This window comes from Dermacentor albipictus, chromosome 9 (assembly GCF_038994185.2).
Source record: "Dermacentor albipictus isolate Rhodes 1998 colony chromosome 9, USDA_Dalb.pri_finalv2, whole genome shotgun sequence".
Lineage (NCBI taxonomy): Eukaryota > Metazoa > Arthropoda > Arachnida > Ixodida > Ixodidae > Dermacentor > Dermacentor albipictus.
In genome coordinates this window covers 27,495,364-27,519,767 of record NC_091829.1, presented here as the reverse complement: position 1 = coordinate 27,519,767, position 24,404 = coordinate 27,495,364, and the positions used below count along the sequence as shown (strand labels likewise).

General features: G+C 48.1%; 2 protein-coding genes across 2 annotated transcripts in view; one reads left to right on the top strand and one right to left on the bottom strand.

Annotated features, from left to right (window-relative positions):
* Hil (peptidase hillarin) overlaps positions 1-17,194 on the bottom strand; it is a 107,906-nt gene extending 90,712 nt beyond the window's left edge. The window contains exon 1 of the mRNA XM_070525808.1: positions 16,190-17,194. Coding sequence (XP_070381909.1) covers positions 16,190-16,705 — 516 coding nt within the window. The 5' untranslated portion in view covers positions 16,706-17,194. The remainder of the gene's footprint in view (positions 1-16,189) is intronic.
* Positions 17,195-23,562: 6,368 nt separating this feature from the next.
* The window catches only part of LOC139049425 (TBC1 domain family member 2B-like), a 192,085-nt gene continuing 191,243 nt past the window's right edge, over positions 23,563-24,404 (top strand). The window contains exon 1 of the mRNA XM_070524740.1: positions 23,563-24,245. Within this exon, the coding sequence (XP_070380841.1) occupies positions 23,872-24,245 (374 nt within the window). The 5' untranslated portion in view covers positions 23,563-23,871. The remainder of the gene's footprint in view (positions 24,246-24,404) is intronic.

Here is a 24,404-nt window from a genome sequence, read left to right as displayed (position 1 = left end):
TTTAAGAGAAACATTTCCGAATACGCCGACCGTGTCAGCTGCCGCCACCGCAGACTCTGAAACTCAGGTCTGTTTTTCCGACACAGCTAGAGCAGCCAGGAAAAAAAAAAAAAAAGCATGCAGCCGCTAGACACGCAACACGTCGCAACTGTTGGCGGCGAGTTCGACGGACGTGGCTTACGTTCGAAGTCCACGACAGCGAATCCGCGAGCGTCTGCGAATGTTGCGAACAGTCAAAGCCTGCGTGAACACATTTCCATTGGCGAAACCGGGCGGTATGTATAGGTTGTCCCGAAAACATGAGCAAGTTACTTCAGATTATATATCTGTTTGCTTGCTTAATTACTGCAAAGTTCTGAATTATGTGCACTTGTACGACAACTAGCGTCAATAAGAAAATATTTAACGCCTCTTCGATTGTATATTGAACAGAGATTAAGGTGAAACACTGATTTAGTTTAGACAGATTAAGTATACAAAACCACTTCCGCAGATTTTGGGGTAATATGCTAACTTTCCATTTCTTGAATTTCGCGTCGAAACCCGAGCGGCTCTACGTCAACGTGACGTCACGAATTTCAAAGTATATTATTATTCTCTTTAGTGTCCTTTTTAACGGCTGTCTTCGTGGAAATTCCGGAACAAGTAGCGCCCCAAGACGGTGACGTCGTTCGCTCGAGGACTGGCTGTGAGCCCATCCACGGGTTAAAGTCAGTGACATTCTAGACTCACTATGAAGATTTGCATTGTCAAGCTTCCACAGCGAGCCCCGCTAAGCTTCCTCGAATAGGCTTTCGGCGATTGATTAAATATGCTCTATATTTGTTTTCTTGGTTATCTGTGCCATAACCAACTCATCTGTACTTCTTGACTACCTATATCTTACCCCCCCCCCCCCTCTTCCGCTCGCCCTACCCGGGTAATGCCATCAGTTGGTGCCCTATGGTATGAAGAACTTCTGGACAGCCCTGACTTGGTCCGCCAGCAAGTCACTGTGCAGCATCCGCTGCCACCACTGTTCCGTATGTTCTAACAAATAAAATGGTGCACCGGGAACGGCGTCCGTAAGGGTCTGTAATCACGTGTCCTTTCGGCGCCTCGCGGCGTTTTAGCGTAGACACGAAACACCGGCTAACCGAAGCAACTGTATAGAACGTATCGCACAACAGGCCGGAGGCGGGCACGGGCGAGTGCAAGCACCTGCATCGAGTTCGCCGAGCCGCCGAAAGAGCGGCGCGCGTGGAGAATACCCGTGTTTACACATAGGAGCGCCCGCGCGCGGAGTTGCACAGCGGCACGCCGACAGGCGAAGGATCGGGTGCCCCGTCGATCTCGGCTTCCGCGTCCGACACGAGGCGCGAACAAAAAGAACGGGGGCTCGCTCCGCCCTGCCTCGCCGAAGAAGAAGAAACAAAAAAAAAAAAGTGGCTGTGGCTTAGCTAAGGTTAAGCCCAGGATGAGAAGCATACTAGCCTTTATTTTAACGCGACAGCGTTAAGGAGCTCGTGTCGCAGAAAAGCCGGTGTCGTCGGCGTCGGCTCAGGCGTGCGTCGCTTGCTCAGGCGCACATTTCGTTGTCGCGCCGAACGCTGCGTTGCTCGACGCTCACCGCGTCCGATGCGGGGGGCGACGCCGCGAGCGACGGCGCGAGTTGGAGCCCCGTTGCTCCTCTGTCGTGACGTCACGGTGTCACGTGGTATTGAAGGCGACACCGCCGCGCCTGAGTATCTGGGTTGAGCTCTCGTAATATGCTTCGCATAAAAACAAAGGCGTCCAGTATACCGCGTTCGGCGGTTACACGAAAGGCAACTACGCGCTGCCAGTTCTGCGTGTTATGGGACGTGCGGAACAATAGCGTTCTAAACCGCAAGCGATTGCATGCGCCCTCGTCCTTGCGGTGTACGCGAACCGAGGTCGAAATAATGCGACCTCTGAAGAGCGTGTGGCCGAGACCGTCGACTTCCGAGGGCAATGATTGTTCTGGGTCTGTGTTTTGCGAACCGTTATAGAGGGGAGATCGCCGGAACACCGTCCGGTCAGGTCGAAGGATCACTGGTAAAACAGGTCACTGACTGATGCAGAAGTTGTCTTCTTACGAGCAATAAAAACAGCGCTAAACGACGGGACGAGTGAAGGGACACAGACACAGCGCCGTTGTCTGTGGCCCTTCACTGGTCCCGTCGTTTAGCGCTGTTTTTATTGCTCGTAATCATGAACCAACCAGCCCAAATGCGTACTCTGTTGTCTTCTTGTAAGACCTTGCGTTAGCAATGTACGTACACAATATCATCAAAAGCTTGAGCGTTTGTCCCTTTGTTTACTGTTTCTCAATGGTAAGCTGAGAAATAGTGGTAAACAACGTTGTAACTTTTCAGCAAATAGCAGACATGCGTTTGCGCAGGTCGAAAGGAACCAGAAGGCTCATACGGTGGTAATAAGACAGTATTAACACCGTACGACCTCACTACCGTTTGAAGCAGCAGTCTTTGCGGCGTCGATTGAACACACACAAACACACGTACACAGAAATGTGCTACGAAACACATGATACGAAAATCATTGATACGAAAATCATCTGGACTGCTCGAACACGAGTGATGCTGTGAAATAAAATACATCTCACGAACGGAGCGAATAATTGTCACATGAGGCTCCACACGCACGCACGCGCGCGCGTTCTTCCAGTTGTGTCGCAGCTGCAAATTTTCAAATTTCGACACTATAATCCTTGTTCCACGGGAGGCCTTAACCGTAGTTGATGTAACCGCGGTGGTTAAGCTCATTTACACAGCATGCGAAACGGATCTTACAGGCCACTAACAGGGGTTGACTGCAAACCGAGCTTGGTGACCTCGGTTTTATAAGAGTACTTAAAGGAACGCCGAATAGATATAATGATATGGTTAAGGGACGTTCGCATTGATACATGACACTTCATTAACACTATATGCGTGGGTTGCCCGTACGCCAAGGTGAACCTTCGTAAGTCAGAAGGCACCAGCAAACCGCGACAGCATGAACTTTGATAAAGTCTGCTCGGCACAGAGTAACTGTTCATTAGTAACAAATAGATTGCACTGCATTAAAAATTATGCAGTGACTAAAGGAGTAACTTTACTTTTACAAGCTTTCTGTGTACACAAACAGCTAGCCCAAATTAGAAAAGGAAAGGCGGGGAGGTTAATCCCGCCCGGTTGGCTGCCATACACCTGATGAAGGGAAAAATAAAATTAGCTAAATTAAGTCAGCGTTCAAAGGGATCAAAATTTGGCAGTCGATGACTAACGCTCTGTCCTGTTCCTTCTCTCTTTCGGTTTTTGTTTTGTTTTGTCTTTCAGTCAATAAATTAAATTAATTATGGGGTTTTACGTGCCAGAACCACGATCTGATTTTCAGGCACGCCGTAGTGGGAGGACACGTGATTAACTTGTGTCCCACCTGGGGTTCTTAGACATGCATCTAAACCTTACCACACAAGCATTTTTGCATTTCGCTGCCCATCCAGCGTCCGTCCAGCGAAATTTCTCTGTAGGTATAGTATCCATCGCGGTGGCTCATTTGGCTTTGGCTTTCTGCGGCTAAGCATGAGGTTGCGGTTTCTATTCCTGGCCCCTGCCGCCCCATATCGATGAGCAGAAACACTCGTGTACTTAGATTCAGGTGCACGTTAAAAGAACCCCAGGCAGTCGAAATTAATGAGGAGAGCCCCCCTCGAAGCCTGCGAGTTCCCTCGGGACGTGAACCCCCTCATAATTTGATTTCGATTTTTTTAGGACGATGTTCGTTGACAGGTTGAGGCACGGACGTAAATAAGGAAGGCCCACGTGGTGCCTATACTGGTTCCCACTGAGGTATGCAAATCGCATTGCTTTCGCCCGGCTGAGCATCTGCTTAAAAGCACGTGCAGAAGAGACAGCCTGTAACACACACACGCGTCACGTCGCCAATTGTCATCGGCGCTAACGAGCCCTGAAAAACAGACCTACGTCCACTGACGCGGGACGCCGCCGTGCCAGCAATAGACGGGCGAGCGCAAGTAGCCGACGCCTCAGAAGCCAGTGCCACTATCGGGAAGGACCAAAGACAATTTGCATACTTCACGCTCCCACAGTTTTCCGCGTGCGACCGACCAACCGAGTAGCCGGCGTAGCCTGACTACGGACGCCGGGTGAAAAAAACAGAACCAAAGACGAGACACAAAGGCAGCTACAACAAAAGCCATCGGACTCGGAAGACTTTCTCCGCAAGCTGAAAGCGCGCAACGGAGACCTACGCGCGCTGGCGTCGAGTGTTGCCGTTTTTTGCAGACATTTCGCTAGATTCTGCATTTTACTTCTTTTGCTTTCTTTTTTTTTTCCTGCCGCCTTCACACTCTCCCGCTCTCGTCCCCTCGTCTTAGAATAGAAGCCACGCCTAGAGACGTCAAGCGACAGCGCTCGTTTCCTTTTCGGTCTCTCCCTTCACAGCCAACTAGCCGCCACTGACAACAACCGCGCGTGACGTCACTCCACTAGCCTGTTGAAACTAACCTGCCGAGGATGACAAGGCTGCCTTTGGCGAAGATAGGTCCACCTATAAACACGTTGGCCAGCCTATCCACCTCATCCCTGTTTGTAACCGTTATACCACAGTCTCGTATACTAGTAAACGTATTTCACCCAGCAATACATCCTATACATCTTTGAATGCTTGGCTCGTCTTACCGAACTCGCATCTCTGCTCTTTCAGGCTCTTGCTAAGCGCGTCCGCAGTGCACTGAGAGAGACATCATCATCATCATCATCATCGTCGTCGTCATCCTCATCCTGGTTACGCCCACTGCAGGGCAAAGGCCTCTCCCATACTTCTCCAACAACCCCGGTCGTGTACTAATTGTGGCCATGCCGTCCCTGCAAACTCCTTAATCTCATCCGCCCACCTAACTTTCTGCCGCCGCCTGCTACGCTTCCCTTCCCTTGGATCCAGTCTGTAACCCTTAATGACCATCGGTTATCTTCCCTCCTCATTACAGACCTGGTAGACCTGAGAGACCTGGTAGACAATAATGCCACTCTCAAAACCAGATCGCCGGACGAGGGTAGCAATAAAGAAAAATTGAGTCTCTCTGCCGCGTTCCACGCCCTGGGAACATGGCAGTCGCGACACAGGTAATCGAACCCTCACCCTCGTTCTCGGAAAGAGCAAATGGAATCGGCCTCTGTCGAGAAGCAGCAACATTTCCTCGAAGCGAAACATTACGCGAGAATGACGTAGCGTCACAAGGTGCTATATATACGGCGCGTCTCTTCACGGAGTCATGGATGCGCAAGTTTATGCTATACGCTACGCTGATTTTCGTAAACATCATTAAGCCATCTTAGTCGCCGCACACATTATTTAAATAGCACACGCGTACAGTGTCGACAACCTGCCGACTTCTCGCACCAGTGCGAATCGGCTCGCTGTGTTCTTCGAATGCGACGCGATGACGACGGTAATGTTGCTTAGAACGACAGAAAGCTGAGCTAGTTGGTAAGGATTCATTATGCAAAAAAGAAGTGAGGCGTGCAGACAGGGCAGAAGAGTAGAGAAGTGGACAACACGAACGCCGACTATCAACTGAAGGGAGCCCTGAAGCGAAAAAAGAAAGAAGACACAAAACTCATCTGCGCATGCTCAGGAATGGTAACACCACGTGTCAGATATCTCTATCTCTATGCGATATTATCACTCACGCAGATCGGCACGTGTACCCGACTGACACGTCGGGTACACGAGTCGAGTTGCGCGTTTAACCATTGTTGGTTGCGACTACATGACAGCGAGAAGATGGGTCGTCGAGTGCGGAGGAGGAGGAGCCTCAGACACAGCAAAGATGAGGCGAATGCGCGATCTCTCAACGCCCCTATCTATAGTGACGTCACACGCTGCTTAAGGCAACGTTTCGCAAACGGACATCCAGGGGTCCTCAAAGTGATTCGATCGGTGTCTATTCAGAGGTCACTGAGGACGCACCAACCCTGCCCGAGTCACTGGGATTTGTGGATAGTGAAGGAATATTAATGAACCCGCGGTGGAGAATAGTAAATGACGACTGGAGTATAGTGGTAGCGCGAAAGCAAAGAACATACAGCATAGATTTTAGAGCAACGTGGAGTTTCAAAGAGGACGCTCATTACATCTATTCATATATCCATCCATCCTTATTTGAGGTCCGAGCTGGCTGCCTGAAGTCGAAAACGCACACGAGCAAATATTTCCAAGGGTTTCAGGCCTGTGTCTGCTACGTAAAAGAAATCCGGATAAGATTTCGCATGTTGCTACTAAACGCGAATGTATATTTACCCAGACAGAACCGCAGGGAACGTCCATCTTCCAGAAGCGCTGGGGCTAGAACGTGATAAGAACGCTCGACTGGTCAGCGGTCGAGATAGCAGGAGACGTGTGTATAGGAAATAGGAGCGGGATCGTCACCGACATAGGTAACTGCGAGATGCCAACTGAGAAAGACTGAGTGCCATGGCTTACGACGATGTAACACGTTCGCATATCTCACACTGGCTATGCGAACATTTGTCACCACCGCGATTCAAGCGAAAAACGGCACTGCGAAATCATAATCCTCGTCACCAACATCAATACCATCATCCGGCCACAGTTCAAGGGGAGTACGTACGTCCGCAGCCAATAACGAACCCTCCACGTTCATACAAATCACACACCCTCAAGCACAAACACAGGCAGGCATGCGCAGAAGGTCAACACGAATTCAATACGGAGCACCAGCTTTCTGCTGCTTTCCAGGTTGAACAAACTGAACGCTAAGAGCGGCCGTCCGAAACCACATGTGTGGCCGGCGCGGCCACAAGCCGGGGGTGACTTTGCGCCGACCCAGTGGAGCAGAACTGTTTGCACGCCGCACGCGGGGATTATTTTTTTTTTCTTTTTGCTTCGTCCGGCATGGACGATAAAGTTGGCCGCATTACTGATATTACGCTTGGATGACTGCTTCAGACATATACAGAGCGGTCCAGCAGCCTTTATTGCGCTATAATAGACGCATACAGGAAACCGTTGTACGTTATAGACGTACAGGAAACCCGTTAGGAAACCGTTTTATTAATATATATATATAAACGTCTTCGAGTCGGGAAGCTTTCGAGTCGAACTGATAGCGAACGTCCGAAAAGTATCTGCTCCCAATTTCTAATCGAACTTTGTTGCTTAAAAATAAAAAAGAGAAATGTAATAATCAAGGAAAACGGCAACGAATAAAACGAATGTCGAGAGGAAAAAAATGGAAAGATTCTGTTTATTTTCTGAAATGCGCAAATATTCGCCTTGGTAAGGCCATTCGATTGCCACAGCTTGTTGAATAAGCTCGCCGCGTTTCCAGGCTGGCATTGCAATTAACGGGCGCACTTCAAGTGAACCGTGTACCATATGTGCAACTGTATTCTCTGGGAAATGCATGTGACGATGATGACTAATATATTTTGATGGCGCAAGGGCCAGTTCTGGCTGAAGAGCATCAGTGAAATGCAAGTTTCGGTTATCGTAGTAACCCCTTATATTCGGGCATAATCTAATATTCGAAGGGATTATTATTATTAAGGGATCAGTGCGGGTCAATTGCGATCGAAATAACCGAAGCGGCATGATTTCAAGTTAGGACGAAACGAGTTTTCCTTCCGTAGCAATGTATGTTTTCTCGCCGGGGCTTTTCAGTGCGTTCGAGTTAAGCGAACAGTCGAACTAACCGAGTTCGGATCAGCGGTAATCGACTGCGCTGTCATAACCGGCGCTCCTGCAGAGACTTCGCCGCATGGAGTCGACATTATGTAAACTTGACAAAACTCGCTGAAGAGTTCAAAACTGTTAGCCTGTGCCCCCGAAGTAAGATTTTACATTCTGAACCTACAAGGAAAGTGGAGAAACTAAATTTTAAACGCACAGAAAGAAGTGCCGCCTGAAAAGGATTGAAATATAAGGTAAAGTTGAACTTACTCTGACTTCCAAACTAACTTGCTGCTTACATGTACCTAAACCAACCCTGCAAATACGGCGTCGTAATCGTACGGCTAATCATTTTTGATGTTATAAACACGAATAGATGACATGGACATAAAACAACGTTTGTTCTTCGGCTGCCAAGCATCTGTTTACTAGCCGAAAGATCGTGGCAAACATATATCACTGTTATTGCAGAACAGCTAAACCGACATTCTTCTTTCCTCTTACTGATAGGGTCCCGAAATGGCTATAGTACATTATCCAGGCTGGACGCAACGGAAGTAATAAGACACGTTCATCGTTATCTGCAAGAATTCCCCCTGCACTTTCTGTGACAATGCGAAACAATTTAGCACGCTTATGTCTGCAGGAAATGACACCCCGTTATCACACATTATTGTCCAAGGAAGAGAGAATGTCCAGTATGTCGACAATGCAGCAAATTTCCGCTTGTCCTTGCGAAATGTGAACACTGGCGACAATTCGTGAAAGTGCGTTATAGAGCCTAATCTTACGGCTTGTTTTTTTTTTTTTTTTTTAGTGTACCGGCCGGTGCAAATTAAAGCGATACAGGCGCTAATGTTCTGATACAACGAACATTCGCAACAGAACACCTCGGCGCACAGGGCGAGCTCTCGTGTACCTCCGCGTGGTTTCTACCGGAGTGAGTGACCGTCTGTGATGTAGAGCTGAGAACTGTTACTGCGTCGTCGAATCTTTCCCTCCCCTTTTCCCTTCCCCTAGCGCACGGTCGCCAATCGGGCTCAGTCCTTATTAACTTCCCTGCCTCTCGTTTATACTATTCCTCCCTCTCTCGCTCTCTGTCCTCCGGTTGCACTCCGCGCGAAGAGAAGGCGTCGCTTCGAAATAGCTCAGAAGACTGTTTGTTTGTTTGTTTGTTTGTTTGTTTGTTTGTTTGTTTGTTTGTTTGTTTGTTTTCCCTATGCTGATGGTTCATAACCTCTACGGGTAATTGGCCAAGATTCCGATGGAACTATAAGACGCATTTGGTATGCTGACAAGAATACAACAAAATTTTGGAAGAATCAGAGGAATAGAGAATAATACGAAGTACTAAAGACTTAACCACAAAATCGGCTTGAGGCAATTAGAGACGATTAGAAAGTTTGTGAAAGAGAGAAAGTAGAGCATCGGACAACCAAGTACTAAATACTTAACCACAAAGTCGGCTTGAGACAATTAGAGAATTTAGAAAGTTCGTGAAAGAGAGAAAGTAGAGCATCGGACAACCAAGTGAACTACGAGGCGGAAGAGGCATAAAATCGACACACCGAAATTACAAGGACGGCCGCCATCATCCATGTGAACGAAACGCGATTCGTTCGAAGAGGAGTGATACCGACGGTCGCACTCACGCACGCATCACCTTTCCCGTCGATGCAGAAAGTCACATGTCGCGTGCACGCAGATCTCGTAATGCCTTAGTATGTTGCACTGGTTACGTAACGCCTGACAACTACATCGGCCGCAATGCGCTGCTAAGTGGCTGCCTACACTTCCCTTCATTACATTGGCATGTTCCTCTAGGCGGTCGTTGAGACAGCGGGCAGTTTGGCCGATGTAGCAACGACCACATGCGAAGGATATTACGTATAATATGGCGTGGCAGCAATCACGAATCTTTTCTTTCTTTTCGCGTGTGTTTCTTATCACCACTTGCGTAGGCCATTGTCCTCTCTGTTCACTTCTGGGAAAATAGTGGAAAATTAGTTTTCTGCTGAAAAAGAAAACTCTGCAATGCCTGCCTTTTCCGCCACCCTTCTTATGCCACGTGACACTCGGTGCACCTGTGGAATGACAACGGTGGGCGACATTTTTTTTTTATATCTGCGATATTTTTTTGATAATTCTTATCAATTATGGCTGTCCAACGAAATTGTCTTACCTTCACGTGGACGATAGTGTCCAATTTGTAATTTCATTTCTTTAATGCTGCTTCTGCCTCGTTTTCTGCCTTCTGGTTCACTTGATTGTCAGCTCCTCTCCTTTTTTTCTCTTTCCCCCACTTTTATACATTTGTGCCTTCGCAACTGTTATCCAGTCTTGTAATATCAACTTATTACCGCGATATTAAAAAAAGTGGTATGAAAATATACTTTACCAGTCTAAAGTGATTCAGTATTTCGCTTTAGAATCCCTTTAAAAATTCAAAATTGAATTTCTCCCTCTCTCTCGTAAACAGGAATGAGTACTAGGTGGCCACGAAAGTCGAAATGTGAATGACCGGTCTTTGTATATAGTTATTAAAAAACAAACAGACAACAAAACAATCAACAGTATTGCAACAACTAATACACGCAGATAGCAGTGTAACAAAACCTACGCAACAAGGGTGGCCGAAAGGGCATGTTGGTAATGTTGCATCTAATTGGCTAGTAGAGAGACCATCTGCATGGAAGTAAGAGAACCAACAGGAAAGAGCGCTTTTTCCTGTTCAGTATTTACTCGTGCAAACCTGTAGTATACTATGCAAACAGCGTACAATGTTCATGAAATCTGTCAAAGTAGTGATAAAAAAATATAGCAAACAAGCCCTCTTACTGCTCTCGGAAGCCCCTGCGGCGAAGCATTCACCATGCGGCTAAAATGTCTGCGAGAAGCATCATGAAAAACTCGAATAGACATCCTAAGACAAACTCAACGAACGAGCCTGTGCCATGTTGCTATAAGGATTCCGAACGGGTCCTTTAAAGATAAACTGCGGATGCAGTTAGTCGAGAACAAACAAGTGCAATCTATAATAGCCTACTCCGTAGAGTAATCCTGTACAGTCATTTTGTAGGATGCACTGCGTTTATTTTCTTGAATTTTCTGTATCATTCATTGTGAATTCTCTATTGTACCCACCCGAGCTATACAGCCCTCGTATGGCTGCAGTATGTAAACAAACAAACAAACAAACAAACAAACAAACAAACAAACAAACAAACAAACAAACAAACAAACAAACAAACAAACATTAACAATGAAAGAAAGTAACAGAAAAGGAATGAAAGAAAGACTGATTAAAACAAAGAAAACGGACTGGGAAGTGAGCCAGTGCTGCTTTCAAGCTCCGTGAATCAAATTGTCACGTTAAACTTCCCGAAATCTACACAGCGAAGGCGTCGGTTTAAATTTTTTTGCCATCCAGGCTTCTTTGGCGTACACCAAAAGCGCGAGATACGAGCGCTTTTTACCGTGGCAATGCGGCCGCCGCGGCATGGAATCGAAACCTCGACCTCGCGCTTCGGAAACACAGCGGCACAGCCTCCGAGCCCCACCATGGGCCGGTGAGCACCGTGAATACCCTCGCAGATTCGACTAAGGTTGCCACTTGGGCCTGTTTGCGCGCCACTGATATACACAGTGTGGATGCGAAGTCCTGTTCCATAATAAGTGCGCAGTTATCGAGAGAAAGGAAAAAAAAAAAAAACTCATCGACTGACGCGATCAATCGTAGAAGCTGACAATATTGCTAGCTTGGAACACAGATGCCTGAGAGTTGCATCTATCGCACTGTCAGGTAAAGAATTTACATTCCTGAGTGGCGACACGTGCAGAATAGTATATTTTGAGACATGCGCAGTACTGGTCTTATAAAGGTGGTCACGAGATTTCGCAATAAACTTTTTGAGAGTTAGCGCTAGCTGCGTGTATACGTACCGCACGTTTCTCCCTTGCCCCCTCCTTGTCCGTAACCCGCTACGTAATCTGTGCCATCAGAGACCACCACCGGCACCACGAAAGCGGAATACCAATGAGATTTTTTTTTGTGTGTGTGTGTGTGTGGTTACTCGATGTGCACAAGCTCGCTCGAAGTAAAAGAAAGAAAGAAAAGAAACCGCTGCTTCGTAGCTCGACCGACGAACGTCGCGAGTTGCGTCAGGTGCAAACGAGTTGGGCAACAACAACAGCAACCTTGCAGATACGTATATTCGACGACCCCAAGTCCGAGTAGCGCGGCCGGCGTCCCACGTGACAGGCGGCCAGCGCCGCACTCTTTCCTGTCGCGCATGTGACCGTGCGCGCGCGAGACCACTTCCGGACCGGTGCTCGCGCTGGTCAAGGTCACAGCCCCGAGAGGCAGAGAGCGCGTCGGCGCGGCCCGTCATTTGAACCAGACTCTCACACCTCACGCAAATGAAAGCGTCGAGGCAAAGCCCGCTATACGGGGAGGAGGAAAGAGAAAAGAAGAAGGCAGGGAGGTTAACCAGAATAACGTCCGGTTGGCTACGCTACATCGGGGGAATGGGAAAGGGGAAAGCAAAGATCACAGGGAGAGAGAGGAGGGAAGGAAATAAGGAAATTGCGGCAAGTTCGCTGACGCGTGTGGTTTTACAGAAATTGCCTTAATAGTCACAGGTGGTCGCACAAACCCGTCGTCCTTAAGAAACACTGAACCGCCGAAAAGCCAAGAGAAACGCGCAGAAATGTTTTGCAAAAGAATGCCGACTTGGGTCAGTTGGTACATGATGAAGTTCGGTATTACATGCGTATGTGCCAGGACTAACAGAACGAAACGGACGAAGTGCTGTCTTCCAGCCAATCTCTTTTTTTTTTTTTTGCGCACGCAGTTATAGGTAAAGGTGCGGGAAAGTGAAAAAGAACTGGAGGAGCAGACAATCAAGTGAGCCACAAGGCTGGAAACGGGGCAGAAGAAGCATAACATCAACGTCACAATATGCCCGCCATCATCCCTGCGAAATAAACGCGATTTCTATGGAGAGAAGAGATACCGACTGTCGCACTCGCCCGCGCGGCACCTATTTATTTATTTATTTATTTATTTATACATACTGCAGACCACATAACGTGGTCCAAGCAGGACGGGCATGTTTTACATCAAGATACCAATAAATAGCAAAAATGAACACAATGGCTAAATGTATACAATGCTACACGATGGCAAGACGATTGCGCTCTGGTAGAGAATTCCATTGAGACACTGTGTGCGGGAAAAAGGAAAATTTATAAGCATCTGTTTTTTGCGAAATATGGCGTTAAAGATCTTGGTTGTTGATGTCGTGTATGTCTTGTGGATAGGGGGGATAAATACAAGGAAGGATCAATAGCGAATTGCTGGTTAAGGAGAGAATTCAGGAAGCCCAAGCGAAATTGCCTTCTTCTGTACTGAAGGGGGCTATGTTATTGGCTGTCATTAGTTCCGACGGAGAGTCCACACGACGAAATTTAGAAAAGATTAATCGAACAGCCTTTCTTTGAATTCTTTCGAGTTTATCAATGTTATGATTTGTGTAGGGGTCCCATACTATGCTTGCATATTCTAGCTTTGGTCTGATGTGTGATTGATAGCATAGAAGTTTTACATTTGGTGGTGAATTACGAAGCTTGCGTCTTAGGAGTGAGTGAGTGAGTGAAATAACTATTAGGTCCAGAGAAGACGCAGGGGAGACCCCGCGCCACCCGGCTAGTCCCACATAGGGACCGTTGCGTCTTAGGAAACACAACTTTCTGAAAGCAGAGGAACAAATGTTATTAACGTGTGAATTCCAGGAGAGGTTGGCAGTGAACGTTACACCTAAATATTTGTAGTTATCGACATGATTAACATCAATCCCATCAATGGAGAAAGGCTACGTGCACACTGGTCCCGATAACATCCTAGTACTTTGCACTGATCACACAGGGCCCGTAAAACCCCATCGGTAGCAATGCGCTGCTAAGATGGCTGCCCGACACTTCCCTTCATTGAGTCGACACGTTCTCCCAGACGGTCATTGGCACACCGACCAGTTGGTCGATGTAGCAAAGAGCACACGGGAGGGGAGTATTCGTGCACAACCTTGTGGCTGCAGTAAATACTTTTTTTGCGTGTTTCTTATTACAGTTACCCGAGACCATGTTCTCTCTAGAATAGCAGCTTGGGCTTGTTGGTTTTCCATCCTGGTGTGAACAGCGCAAAACGCAGACGGGACACGAGGAGAGAATACGACACCACAAGCGCTTGTGGTGTCGTCTTCTCGTCTCGTGCCTCATCTACGTTTTGCGCTGTTCACACTAGGACGTTCTCTCTGTTCACTTTATGGCACATAGTTAAACATTCGCTTTTCGTTTAAAGAACACTTACCGCCGACCTTGCTACATTTTTTGTTATCTGGTGTGACGCACGGTCACGTAAGGAATGACAGCGGTGCGCGACTGCGACTTTTATTTTAATGTGTTAGAATTAAGAGTAGTATCAAAATGGTAAAAAGTGTATGCGTGTTAAGTGCGGGAAGCTGGTCGCATCGTAGATAGGAAATGGGAGGGCTTAGAAGAGCATTATATATATATATATATATATATATATATATATATATATATATATATATATATATATATATATATATATATATATATATCATCATCAGCCTGGTTACGCCCACTGCAGGGCAAAGGCCTCTCCCACATTTCTCCAACAACCCCGGTCAGGTATATATATATATATATATATATATATATATATATATATATATATATATATATATATGTGTGTGTGTGTGTGTGTGTGTGTGTGTGTGTGTGTGTGTGTGTGTGTGTGTGTGTGTGTGTGTGTTCCTTTTGTCCACTTTCAATTTCATTTCTAGTTCATCATTTTCTACATTTCAATTTTCAAGCACAGCTAATTAACCCTATGCTTTCATTGCATACAGAGCAGGCCCCCACCAGTTGCACTATTCTCTCCTCCAAGAGGCAGGACGTGTGCCCAGTGAGCTCCTGAACAACACTTTGCAATGTTGTGAAGAGGGTTTAAATCGCGGATCTGTCACCTTAAAGAGGTGCCGACGTAAGGCTAACGGATTTCTTTCGCATTTACCGCTTAAGCGACTCTTATTTCTTTTTCTATCTTTTTGATTGTTCTTTCTTTACTGATTACTGTTTTATGCTGCATCCCCTTTAAAGGGGCCTTTCACGCTGAACCAACGACAGGCGTGTTCAAAAATTGAAATGTCGTCACAATGTTATCGCTGACAGGGCTTGTTTCGGAACGCCTTGGTGCAAAGCCTACGCCAATAGCGGTTTCGCAAATATCCCAACCCTATTCCTTGCTGGGATAATCGTTTCAGACGCGCGGAACTGCACTGCTGATGAAAGATAAATCCAATTGCAACCACAGTATGCAACAGACATGACTAGGCCGCGATAATGTAGCGCTTCTGTTCCAGTTACTGTACTTTTTGGCGCCCCGACAATGTTATCACAATATGATAGGCCGGTCGTGAGCGGTGGACGATGAAGTCATACAATCAAACGACAGAAATAGCTACATTATACCGGCCCTATTCGGCTGATTTGCGAGCCGTCGCGTTACCGTTGTGTTATCGTTCGAATAGCCTGGAGCAATAAATAACGAAAGCAAAAGAATCCCTACATAGTTAGGCCCGCAAATCAGAATTCAAGAGACGGGATCATCGGCCTGCTCTTCACACTCAAAATTGTTTCTAAACAGCTCCTAACCTGCTTAGTAAGGTTCTAATGATACTTGTAGTTGGCGAACTTCTCAGAGAAAGCAAGAAAGGAAGGCGGAGGTGGGTTTGCTCAGGGGTCGATGCTCTGATACGGAAACACCACCCTAGTTACGCCACCGGTTTAGAAGTGCTTAGCTGCGCGGAGCTTCGCCGACACCTGTTGAATGTCTCCCAACGGTTCTTGAGCAGCGAGAAACTAGCGGGAGCATAACCGGTTCGATTCGATCAAGAGGTACGCAGCAAGCGTCTTTGCACTTTCTCTGAACAGTGTCAGCGTTCGCTTTGCGAGCTGTTCAAAACCTGCTCGGCACTGCTTTCTTTGTAACGTAGCCATCAGCACAGCAGTTGGGTCGTCGCAGTACGAAGACCTACGGAGTCGGGTCAACCGGTGGCCGGACACGAAGTCCCACAACGACAACGCAGACAAAGTGAAAGTGCAAGAGAACGCGTGCGTGCGAGGATACACCACACACTCGCCCAGCGATTTAGTACAGACATTTGCTTTGCATGCTAATGGGGACCACCCGAACCAGCTGCCCCTGGCTTCCCACAGTGTAATCGCCAGTTCACTTGTAATACGCCACCGTATGATGCCCCTAATAGCATCCAGAGGTCTGCCGTAATTCAATCCGGGACAAACTACGAGATTCGAGCACTTGTTCGACTATGCAAAAGCCATCGACGAAGCGACAGCGCCAAAGAACGCCAACGTGCCGGGAACTCACCAGGTACTCGTCCATGTTCCGCTCGTAAGCGACCTTGCCCCGGTGCACCTTTGTGGCGTTCAGCGCGTGCGTGATGTGCAGTGCACTGGCGTCGAAGCGACCGGCCCTGTTCACGGCGTGCTTGTATTCCTGCTCGTGGTGCTGGTGGTGGTGGTTCTTGGTCAGCGCCGACTTGATGCCCAGCGCGTCCGCGTCGAAGGTACCCTTGCCGGAGCCCCGAATCTGGTCGTTGACCAGGTTGTTGGTCCGGGGCACGCTCAGCGCCGCCTTGATGCCTACCGACATGCCGTCCAGGTGGCCGGGCCCGGTCTTGGGCACGTGGTTCTGACAGTAGACCTCCTTGTCCTCCTGGCTCTGCTGGTTGTTGAAGTACGTCTTCAGGGTCAGCTTGGTGCCGCACACCAGGCACTTGAAGCAGCCCTGGTGGTAGAAGGTGAAATCCTTCAGCGGTCCCACCTTGTCCACCTGGTAGACGGTCTGGCCGCACCGCAGGCAGGTGTTCTCGTACGAATTCATGGTCGTCGTCGCACGCTGGGACGGCGGTCGCCGGACACTCCCCTCACGGGGGGCGATCTCTCTCACGGCCACACACACACTCCCCTTTGGCGGCGGCGGGGAGGGACACCGAACAAGAACACCGCGAGTCGTCTGGAACGACCTGCGGCAACCACTCGTCGTGGAGACGAACGGGGCGACGACTACGGCACGAAGCGCTCCACCATCGTTGGCGTCAACGCGGCGTTACGGCAGCTTCGCATCCGTGTTGTCGAGAGCCGACGACGAAGCGGCCTAGGCGGCCATATTGCCAAACCTGTTCGCTGCCGCCGCTTCTCGGGCCGACGCACTGGCGTGTGTGTGTGCGTGCGCCAGTCGAGCACGAGAAGCTACTGCCTCGCGTGGATCGCTGGCTCCCTCGCCGCAAGCAGCCGCCTCCTCCGGCTGGGCCGCTCCGCTGGCTTGCTCTCCGCAGCCGGAATGATTACCGCTGACGTCACGGTCCTTTCTTTTTGGCCCTCTCCCCCAACGCTCACCTGGACGCCCTCGCCCTCGCGTTGGTACGCTGTACGATCACGGGGTGAGACCACGCGGAACCATTCGCGAATAAAAAAAAGAAAGAAAGGAGGAGGGGTGCTGCCACGCACGACGGCAAAGGAGCGTGGTGTAGCCGGCAGCAGGTCGATCGGCCCACAACAACCAACGGGACATAGGGCAACGGCGTCGGTGACGGGTTCCTGTCACGGGACGTCACGGCAGGTGCGACGAAGCTGCGAAGACGCGTGCTGGCCCGACTCCTCGTGTTTGACGAGGGTTAGAACAGCCGCGAGTGACCATAGTTCGAGGCAGTAAACGAGAAGAAAGGGGGCTTACCGAGGGGCCCGATTTGTATTAGTCGTATCACAAGAAGCCAACAAACACCGGCACTAAGGACAACATAGGAAAAATTACTTGTGCTTAAAAAACAACTTGCCGCAGGTGGGTAACGATCCCACAACCTGCTTAATAAATGAAATAAACGATAAATTAATGCAAATGAAAGCGGTTGAAAAAAAAAACAACTTGCCGCAGGTGGGTAACGATCCCACAACCTGCTTAATAAATGAAATAAACGATAAATTAATGCAAATGAAAGCGGTTGAAAAAAAAAAAACAACTTGCCGCAGGTGGGGAACGATTTCACAACCTTCGAAGGTTGTGGGATCGTTCCCCACCTGCGGCAAGTTGTTTATTTCATCCACTTTCACTTCTATTAATTTATGGTTTCATTATTTCACTTATTCAGCACAAGTAATTTCCCCTGTGTTGTCCTTGGTGTCAGTGCTTGTTGGCTTCTTAGGATATAGTTCGAGGCATTGTATATAGGACCTCGCTGTTCGTTTCTCCACTGCAACATGGCGTTGTCTGCATGTCACCATTCGTTTCGCATAGTGCATGCTTCCTGCAAAACGAGCTCACATCTTTCCCTGCAATTGCGGAAGATGCAAGGCGGCGTTCGTGCAGGAGCTTGCTCTGCACGAGCAAGGAACCGCAGTTAGCCATCTCTCGAAGTGCCAGGCGAACCGAATGGACCGGCAGTTGGCCCCAGCTGTAGGAGACTGTAGGAGTTCACCAGGGGACTCGACCCACAGCAAGCTGGACAGAACTGGGAAGTGTGCTCTCGCATCTTCTTCTGGCTGAATACACCGGCTCCCTCCAGATCCCCAAAGTTGACCGCTGTTGCGTTTTGTCAGTAAGTGGGGACACGGCAGAAGACCACATCGGAACGTCCACTGCTGAAACCTACCTTGCTGCCGTGGAACATAGTTCATATGTTCGCCTTGAGCAATATAGTCATGTCAGGGTGGTTGCATTATATAGTTGCACGTGTCCACCGGCAGGATTTGGACGGGTCCTCGTCTTACGCGCTGTTTACCTAGTGCACATATACAACACCAACTAGCCCAACGTCGATCCCTCATGCACTAGCAGGAAATGTCCCCTTTTCCTAGCCATTACATAAATAATATAAAGATCGCAACACTAGATCAGTTTAGATCAGTGAAGAGTCCTTGAAGACTCTGGTTCCGTTCGTATGACGGGAAAAAGTTGGTTACGAGCAGAGAAACTGAAGGCCAGAGTTTCTCTTTCTGACTTTGGTGTCGAAAACTGCGGCGCCGGTACGTCAAAGTGACGTCACTGACATAAAAGTATAAATTTCCACGCACTGCCACCGTTTTATTTGCCCTGAAAGTTATCGAGCACGAGCTCTCCATCCTCTTAATCACCCCCCCCCCAAAAAAAAAGAAAGGAAGAAAAAGAAAATCCTGGCTAAGCCACTGAGTCTGTCAGAGCATCTGAAGCGGACGAACGTGATTTGCGAATTCACAGATTACGTAAAATTGTCACAATGTTTCCGAATGTTTCTCAAATGTCCTAGTTGCATATATGTGATATATTACAAAGTGGTGATAATATGCCAACAGGAGAACAGCGCGAAAATACGAAGGGCAAGAAGGGTGGCAAACAACAGCGCTGACTGACGACTGAGTTCATTGTTAAGAAAGGAACACGCATATATTACCTGAAGAAACCAAAAGTAAGTCGCTGTGCATGACAAGAATGAGACACCGATTAGGTTTCCCCAGAATTACTGCGGTTCTTTAGTTCTGCCTCAGTGAAGGCCAAAGAGGGAGTACTGACGCAAGACGCACCATTCGCTGAGATAGCAGCAGCCTCAAAGACTTCGTGTGCACAAGCGTCCTTGTAGCGTTTGCGAATCGTGCACCATGAAATATATCACATTTGTTAGTTTGTTTTACTGATCCCATAATCCGAGGCCCTAAAGGAAAGTTCGTCAGGTAGTCGATGAAATTCGTATTTTTCATTTAGAGGCAACAAATTCAGTTCAGTTGGTTTAACAGTTGCTTGATGAAAGCATGTCTGCGTTTTACATGTTCTCGAATAAGCAAATTAGAAATGTGCCCGAGGTAAAACTTCCTCTGAACCGCTGAGCATTTGTCGACGTCCCGATAGAGTACAACCTTCCGCATACGCTCTCAAGCTAAAATTTAGGCGCAGGGGTAGCTGCAAGGTAGCCACGGTGTCAGAAAATTCAAGAGGAATTGCACATTTCCAAAGTACAGTCAATTCCGGTTAATCCGACTTTTCGCTTAATTCGAACGCACTGGAAAGTCTTCGCGAGTTGTCACACGTTGCTATGGAAGGAAAACTCGTTTAGTTCGATCGCGAAAATGGTGTCGTTTCAGTTAACTCTAGCCCCCGCCCTCACCCACCGGCATTCCCTTTTGCTCATAGCGGCTACTAAAGGATTGAAAGCACGCATAAAAATATAGCAGACGGCGCTACTGGTTCTCTAAGCGATGGCAGTGACACCAGCAACCTGTCCCAGTGTGTTGATGGCAACTTGCGCTGCATCCTGGGCGCGATCTCTTCGCCAGCAACGTGTCCCAATGTATTGATGACAACTTGCGCTGTATCTTGGGCGATCTCTATCTTGAAAATTTTCTTAACGCCCACGATGGTGTAGAATTCCGTGGGTCGTTAAATGACGACGACATGTGCAGCCTTCGTAATATTGTTTTGAAGTACTCTGTTCATGACGACAGATTACTTGAAGCAATAAAAAAAATTGAATTAGTTCATTGTCTCGCCGATTGTGAATTCGACGTCTCGGATAATCCGACCAATACTTGCGGTACCGCAAATGTAAACTTAACGGGAGTCGGATGTGGTCACAAAACCGTGACCGTTTGAAACGAAGCCATCCTTTGACAGGGAGGATGAGCCCTGGAACGTCAGGCTTGAGACAGAAACCGTTCAGTGCTCGTAGATGCATGCTCTGACAACCTTCCAAGAAAATTTTCTGCAAGCTGATGCACAATTTTTCACCTTTCTGGCATGTTCCTGGTATCTTGTTGTCACAAAGATGTTCTGAAACCACCTTTGAAGTGATTCCATTGTGCGATTGTTTTAGATTTCTTACATCTCTGTCTCATCTGTTCGCTTGCGAAAAAGTTCGTTTGTAGTAGGAACGTTTAATTGGAGATCTGATGACGCACTGCCGCTGGCGTATTACAAAATAAAAGGCCGCAATCGGCGAACTTCGCCGCAGGTGGGGAACGATCCCACGACCTTCGAAGGCTGTGTAATCGTTCCCAGTGGCGTATCAACAGGGGGGGCCGGGGGGGGCCGTGGGCCCCGGGTGCAAGGGGCCAGTGATGGGGAGGGGGGGGGGGGTCATATACGTCTGAAGACTCCCCTCTTTCCGCCGGCTACACCCGGGGAGGGGGGTGACAGAAGACCTATGGGCCCCGGGTGCCAGACGACCTAGCTACGCCACTGATCGTTCCCCACTTGCGGCAAGTTGTTTTTTCATCCACTTCGAAGGTTGACTATCGGACGTGCTTTATTTATTTCATAATTGACAAAACCGTGACCATTGCACGAAACAATAAATTGAAATTAAAGCATTTATGCAAGCTGAGCAAAGGGCAAAGGCAAAAGTGGGGGGAGGGAGTATCTCCGAGAATTCCTCCCAGAATCCTGGCTACGCGAATGAAGTTGCGTTAAAAATGCGCAATCCGTGTTAGCATACATGTTTCGCATGTAAGTGCTTTTGCACGCCATCCTGATTTGATTGATTGATTGACAGACAGACAGACAGAGACAGACAGACAGACAGACAGACAGACAGACAGACAGAGACAGACAGACAGACAGACAGACAGACAGACAGACAGACAGACAGACAGACAGACAGACAGATAGATAGATAGATAGATAGATAGATAGATAGATAGATAGATAGATAGATAGATAGATAGATAGATAGATAGATAGATAGATAGATAGATAGATAGATAGATAGATAGATAGATAGATAGATAGATAGAATGAGAAGCCCTGTAGCGGAGGGTTGTGGGTTTATTTTTGATTGCCGCAGCCGGGAATCGAAGATGCTACCTCGGCCTCAGCAGTAAAACGCATTGAGAAACATTTCAATGCGGAAATGCCCCTCTTCTTTGTCCTTGTCTTCGAAGCATAGTGTTTTTGGCTTCCAAGTATATCTTCGAAGTATCTGAAGCAACAAGCCCAACAATGAGCTTTGTAGCAAAATACCGCGTGCCACCGTACGTGCTACCGGGGCGGAACCTATCCTGATCTATCATATCTCACCGCACTCACTAAGCACGAAGAATTGTAATGAAGTAATAAAAAAGAAAAGGCGCTGAAAGAGCAATCAACAACTGCTGCATTCCTCCGTGTCTGTATACCGACCCACGCGTTTTCTATGGGAACACTATAAGCGGACGCGTCCTCGTGCCGAGCGAAGCGTTCGGCGCACGATTTCCAAATCGAAGTCATCTACCACGCCGTTGCTCATTGTTTTCGGCGTGTTTCAGCTGCTGGAGCCGATCGCTCCACGCCGGTACATAGCCTTGACAGACAGGCTTCCGCAGGCATGCGTGCTTGCGTGCGCGTTGCATGCAGATACATGCATAGTGGTGCGCGTATGGCCCGAGTCCGCGCATATGAGGCCCATGTTATCCTCTCTCATTACGTACTGCGTGCTCGACAAAAAGCGCGCACTTCCGCGTACAGCTCCGCTAATGGGACCGCCGAACCTGCACCGTTAAGTTGTTCTTCTCTTAATGGATGGAACGCCAATGACGACCCACAGCCGCCAGCGTAGGCATGCTTGGAAAATGAATTGATGCGTTCAGAGCACGAGAGATCTCCAAGAAAAGGACACTAAAGAGAAAGTTAAGTTGAGCAGGAGTAGCAGGTTATCCTTCTCTAATGCCAAGGAATCCGGTCTTACAACCGTGAGAGGATGCATGCTTGACACGTGCGTTAAAAGAGACGCAAAAGCGAGACGCCTTATCAGCCTCTTCCCCCTCCCCCTCCGCACAACTTACCGTGACGTCATGGATTCTGACATACACAGAGAGAGACGTACGCACTCACAGCACCGCGATTGATTAGTGGTTGTGGCGTTGAGCTAATACCCCAGAATTCGCACGCACGCACGCACGCACGCACACACGCACACACACACACACACACAAAAGCAAGGGGTTAACCGAGGGGCCTCAATTTTATTAGTCATATCATAAGAAACCAACAAAGACACCGAGGACAACACAGGGGAAATTGTACTTATTGATTGAATTAAATAAATGATCAATTAATAGAAATGAAAGTGGATGAGAAAGCAAACTAGCCACAGGTCGGTAAGGATCCCACGTCTTTGCATGACGCTAATGGACACACACACACACACACGCACACACACACACACACACACAGTCAATATATATATATATATATATATATATATATATATATATATATATATATATATATATATATATATATATATATATATATATATATAATTACAAACCATTGAACTCAGAATTGAGAGATTAAGAGACACACTGAAAGGTTTACGAAAAGTTCGGCCGCAGGATGCTGCAAACCGAAAACAAGCGCTGGCATGAGCGGTTTCGGTTTCGTAATCGAAGCGGCAGTTTCAGTTCTTGCATCAGTTTCGGTTTCGAAAAGCAAAAGCGCCAAATATTGTGCTCAGAGTATCGCAATAAATAAGTAATGCTCGAACGGGCAACGTATAGTTCACAAAAAATAGTTTTAAACAAACTCATGAAAAATAAAGCTACAATATTACAGTAACGATACTGAAGGTGTTCTTGCTAGAAAAAGAACGTTAGAACGCAAAAAAGAAGAAATTGTTTTTTAATTTAAACATTTAATAATTTTACAGAAGTATCTTTTTTATAACAAAACATACTTACAAAATTTTAGGTACGAAACTGATTAACAATTACGGCAGACCTAACGGCTTGTTCAGCTAGAGGCACGTGGGCGTGTGCATCGCAGCTGTAAACATGAAAGTGATCGTGAGGGTCTGGACACGGTAGCGCGGTCCAAGCTCCCTCGAGACGGAGTAGAATGTGTGGCGCCGCGCTCAAAACAACGGGATTCAAGGACGAAACGATTCCCGGAGCCGAACGCTTAGCTTTGTGACCCGGCGCCGCCTCGATCAGGTCTCGTTGCCAGCGCTGCCTGAATGGTTAGCGTCGTTCGCTTCCTCGGCTGACGACGTCCGTCTCCGATTACCCCCCACTGCACTGCTCGCTGTCGGGCGGTGGAATGCGCCCGAAATGGCCAGCGACAAAGGTGACTGCAGCGGCGGAGACGGCGGTGACAATGTGATCGCGCTCGAGAGCGAAGACGGCGACATTGCCAGCGGCGAGCCGTCTACCGTGCCCACGTCGGCGCCGGCGGCAGCGCCGACTGCGTCGTCACGGTCCGCGGCGCCCAGCGTTCAATTGTGCGGATACCTGAACAAGCTGAGCAGCACGAGCCTCGTCAAAGTCTACAAACGCCGCTGGTTCGAGTTCGTCGAGAGCAACTGCAAGCTGTACTACTATCGCGATCCCGGTGACGTGAACCCCATAGGCGAGATCGACGTCAAGTCGGCGAGTTTCTACCTGGACGTGACCAACTGGGAGAAGCCGGGTGTCTTTGTGATCCGGTGAGCTTTAGCAAGGATTGCCTGATGCCGAGCTCGACAAATGCATGCAGACGACCTGCGACTTGTGCAGATCGCGTCTTGTCAGTCGATCGGTTTCACAGGGTCCCCAAGCGCAAACCCACGCGTCATTAACCCACTTCTTTCGAAGCACACCTGCCG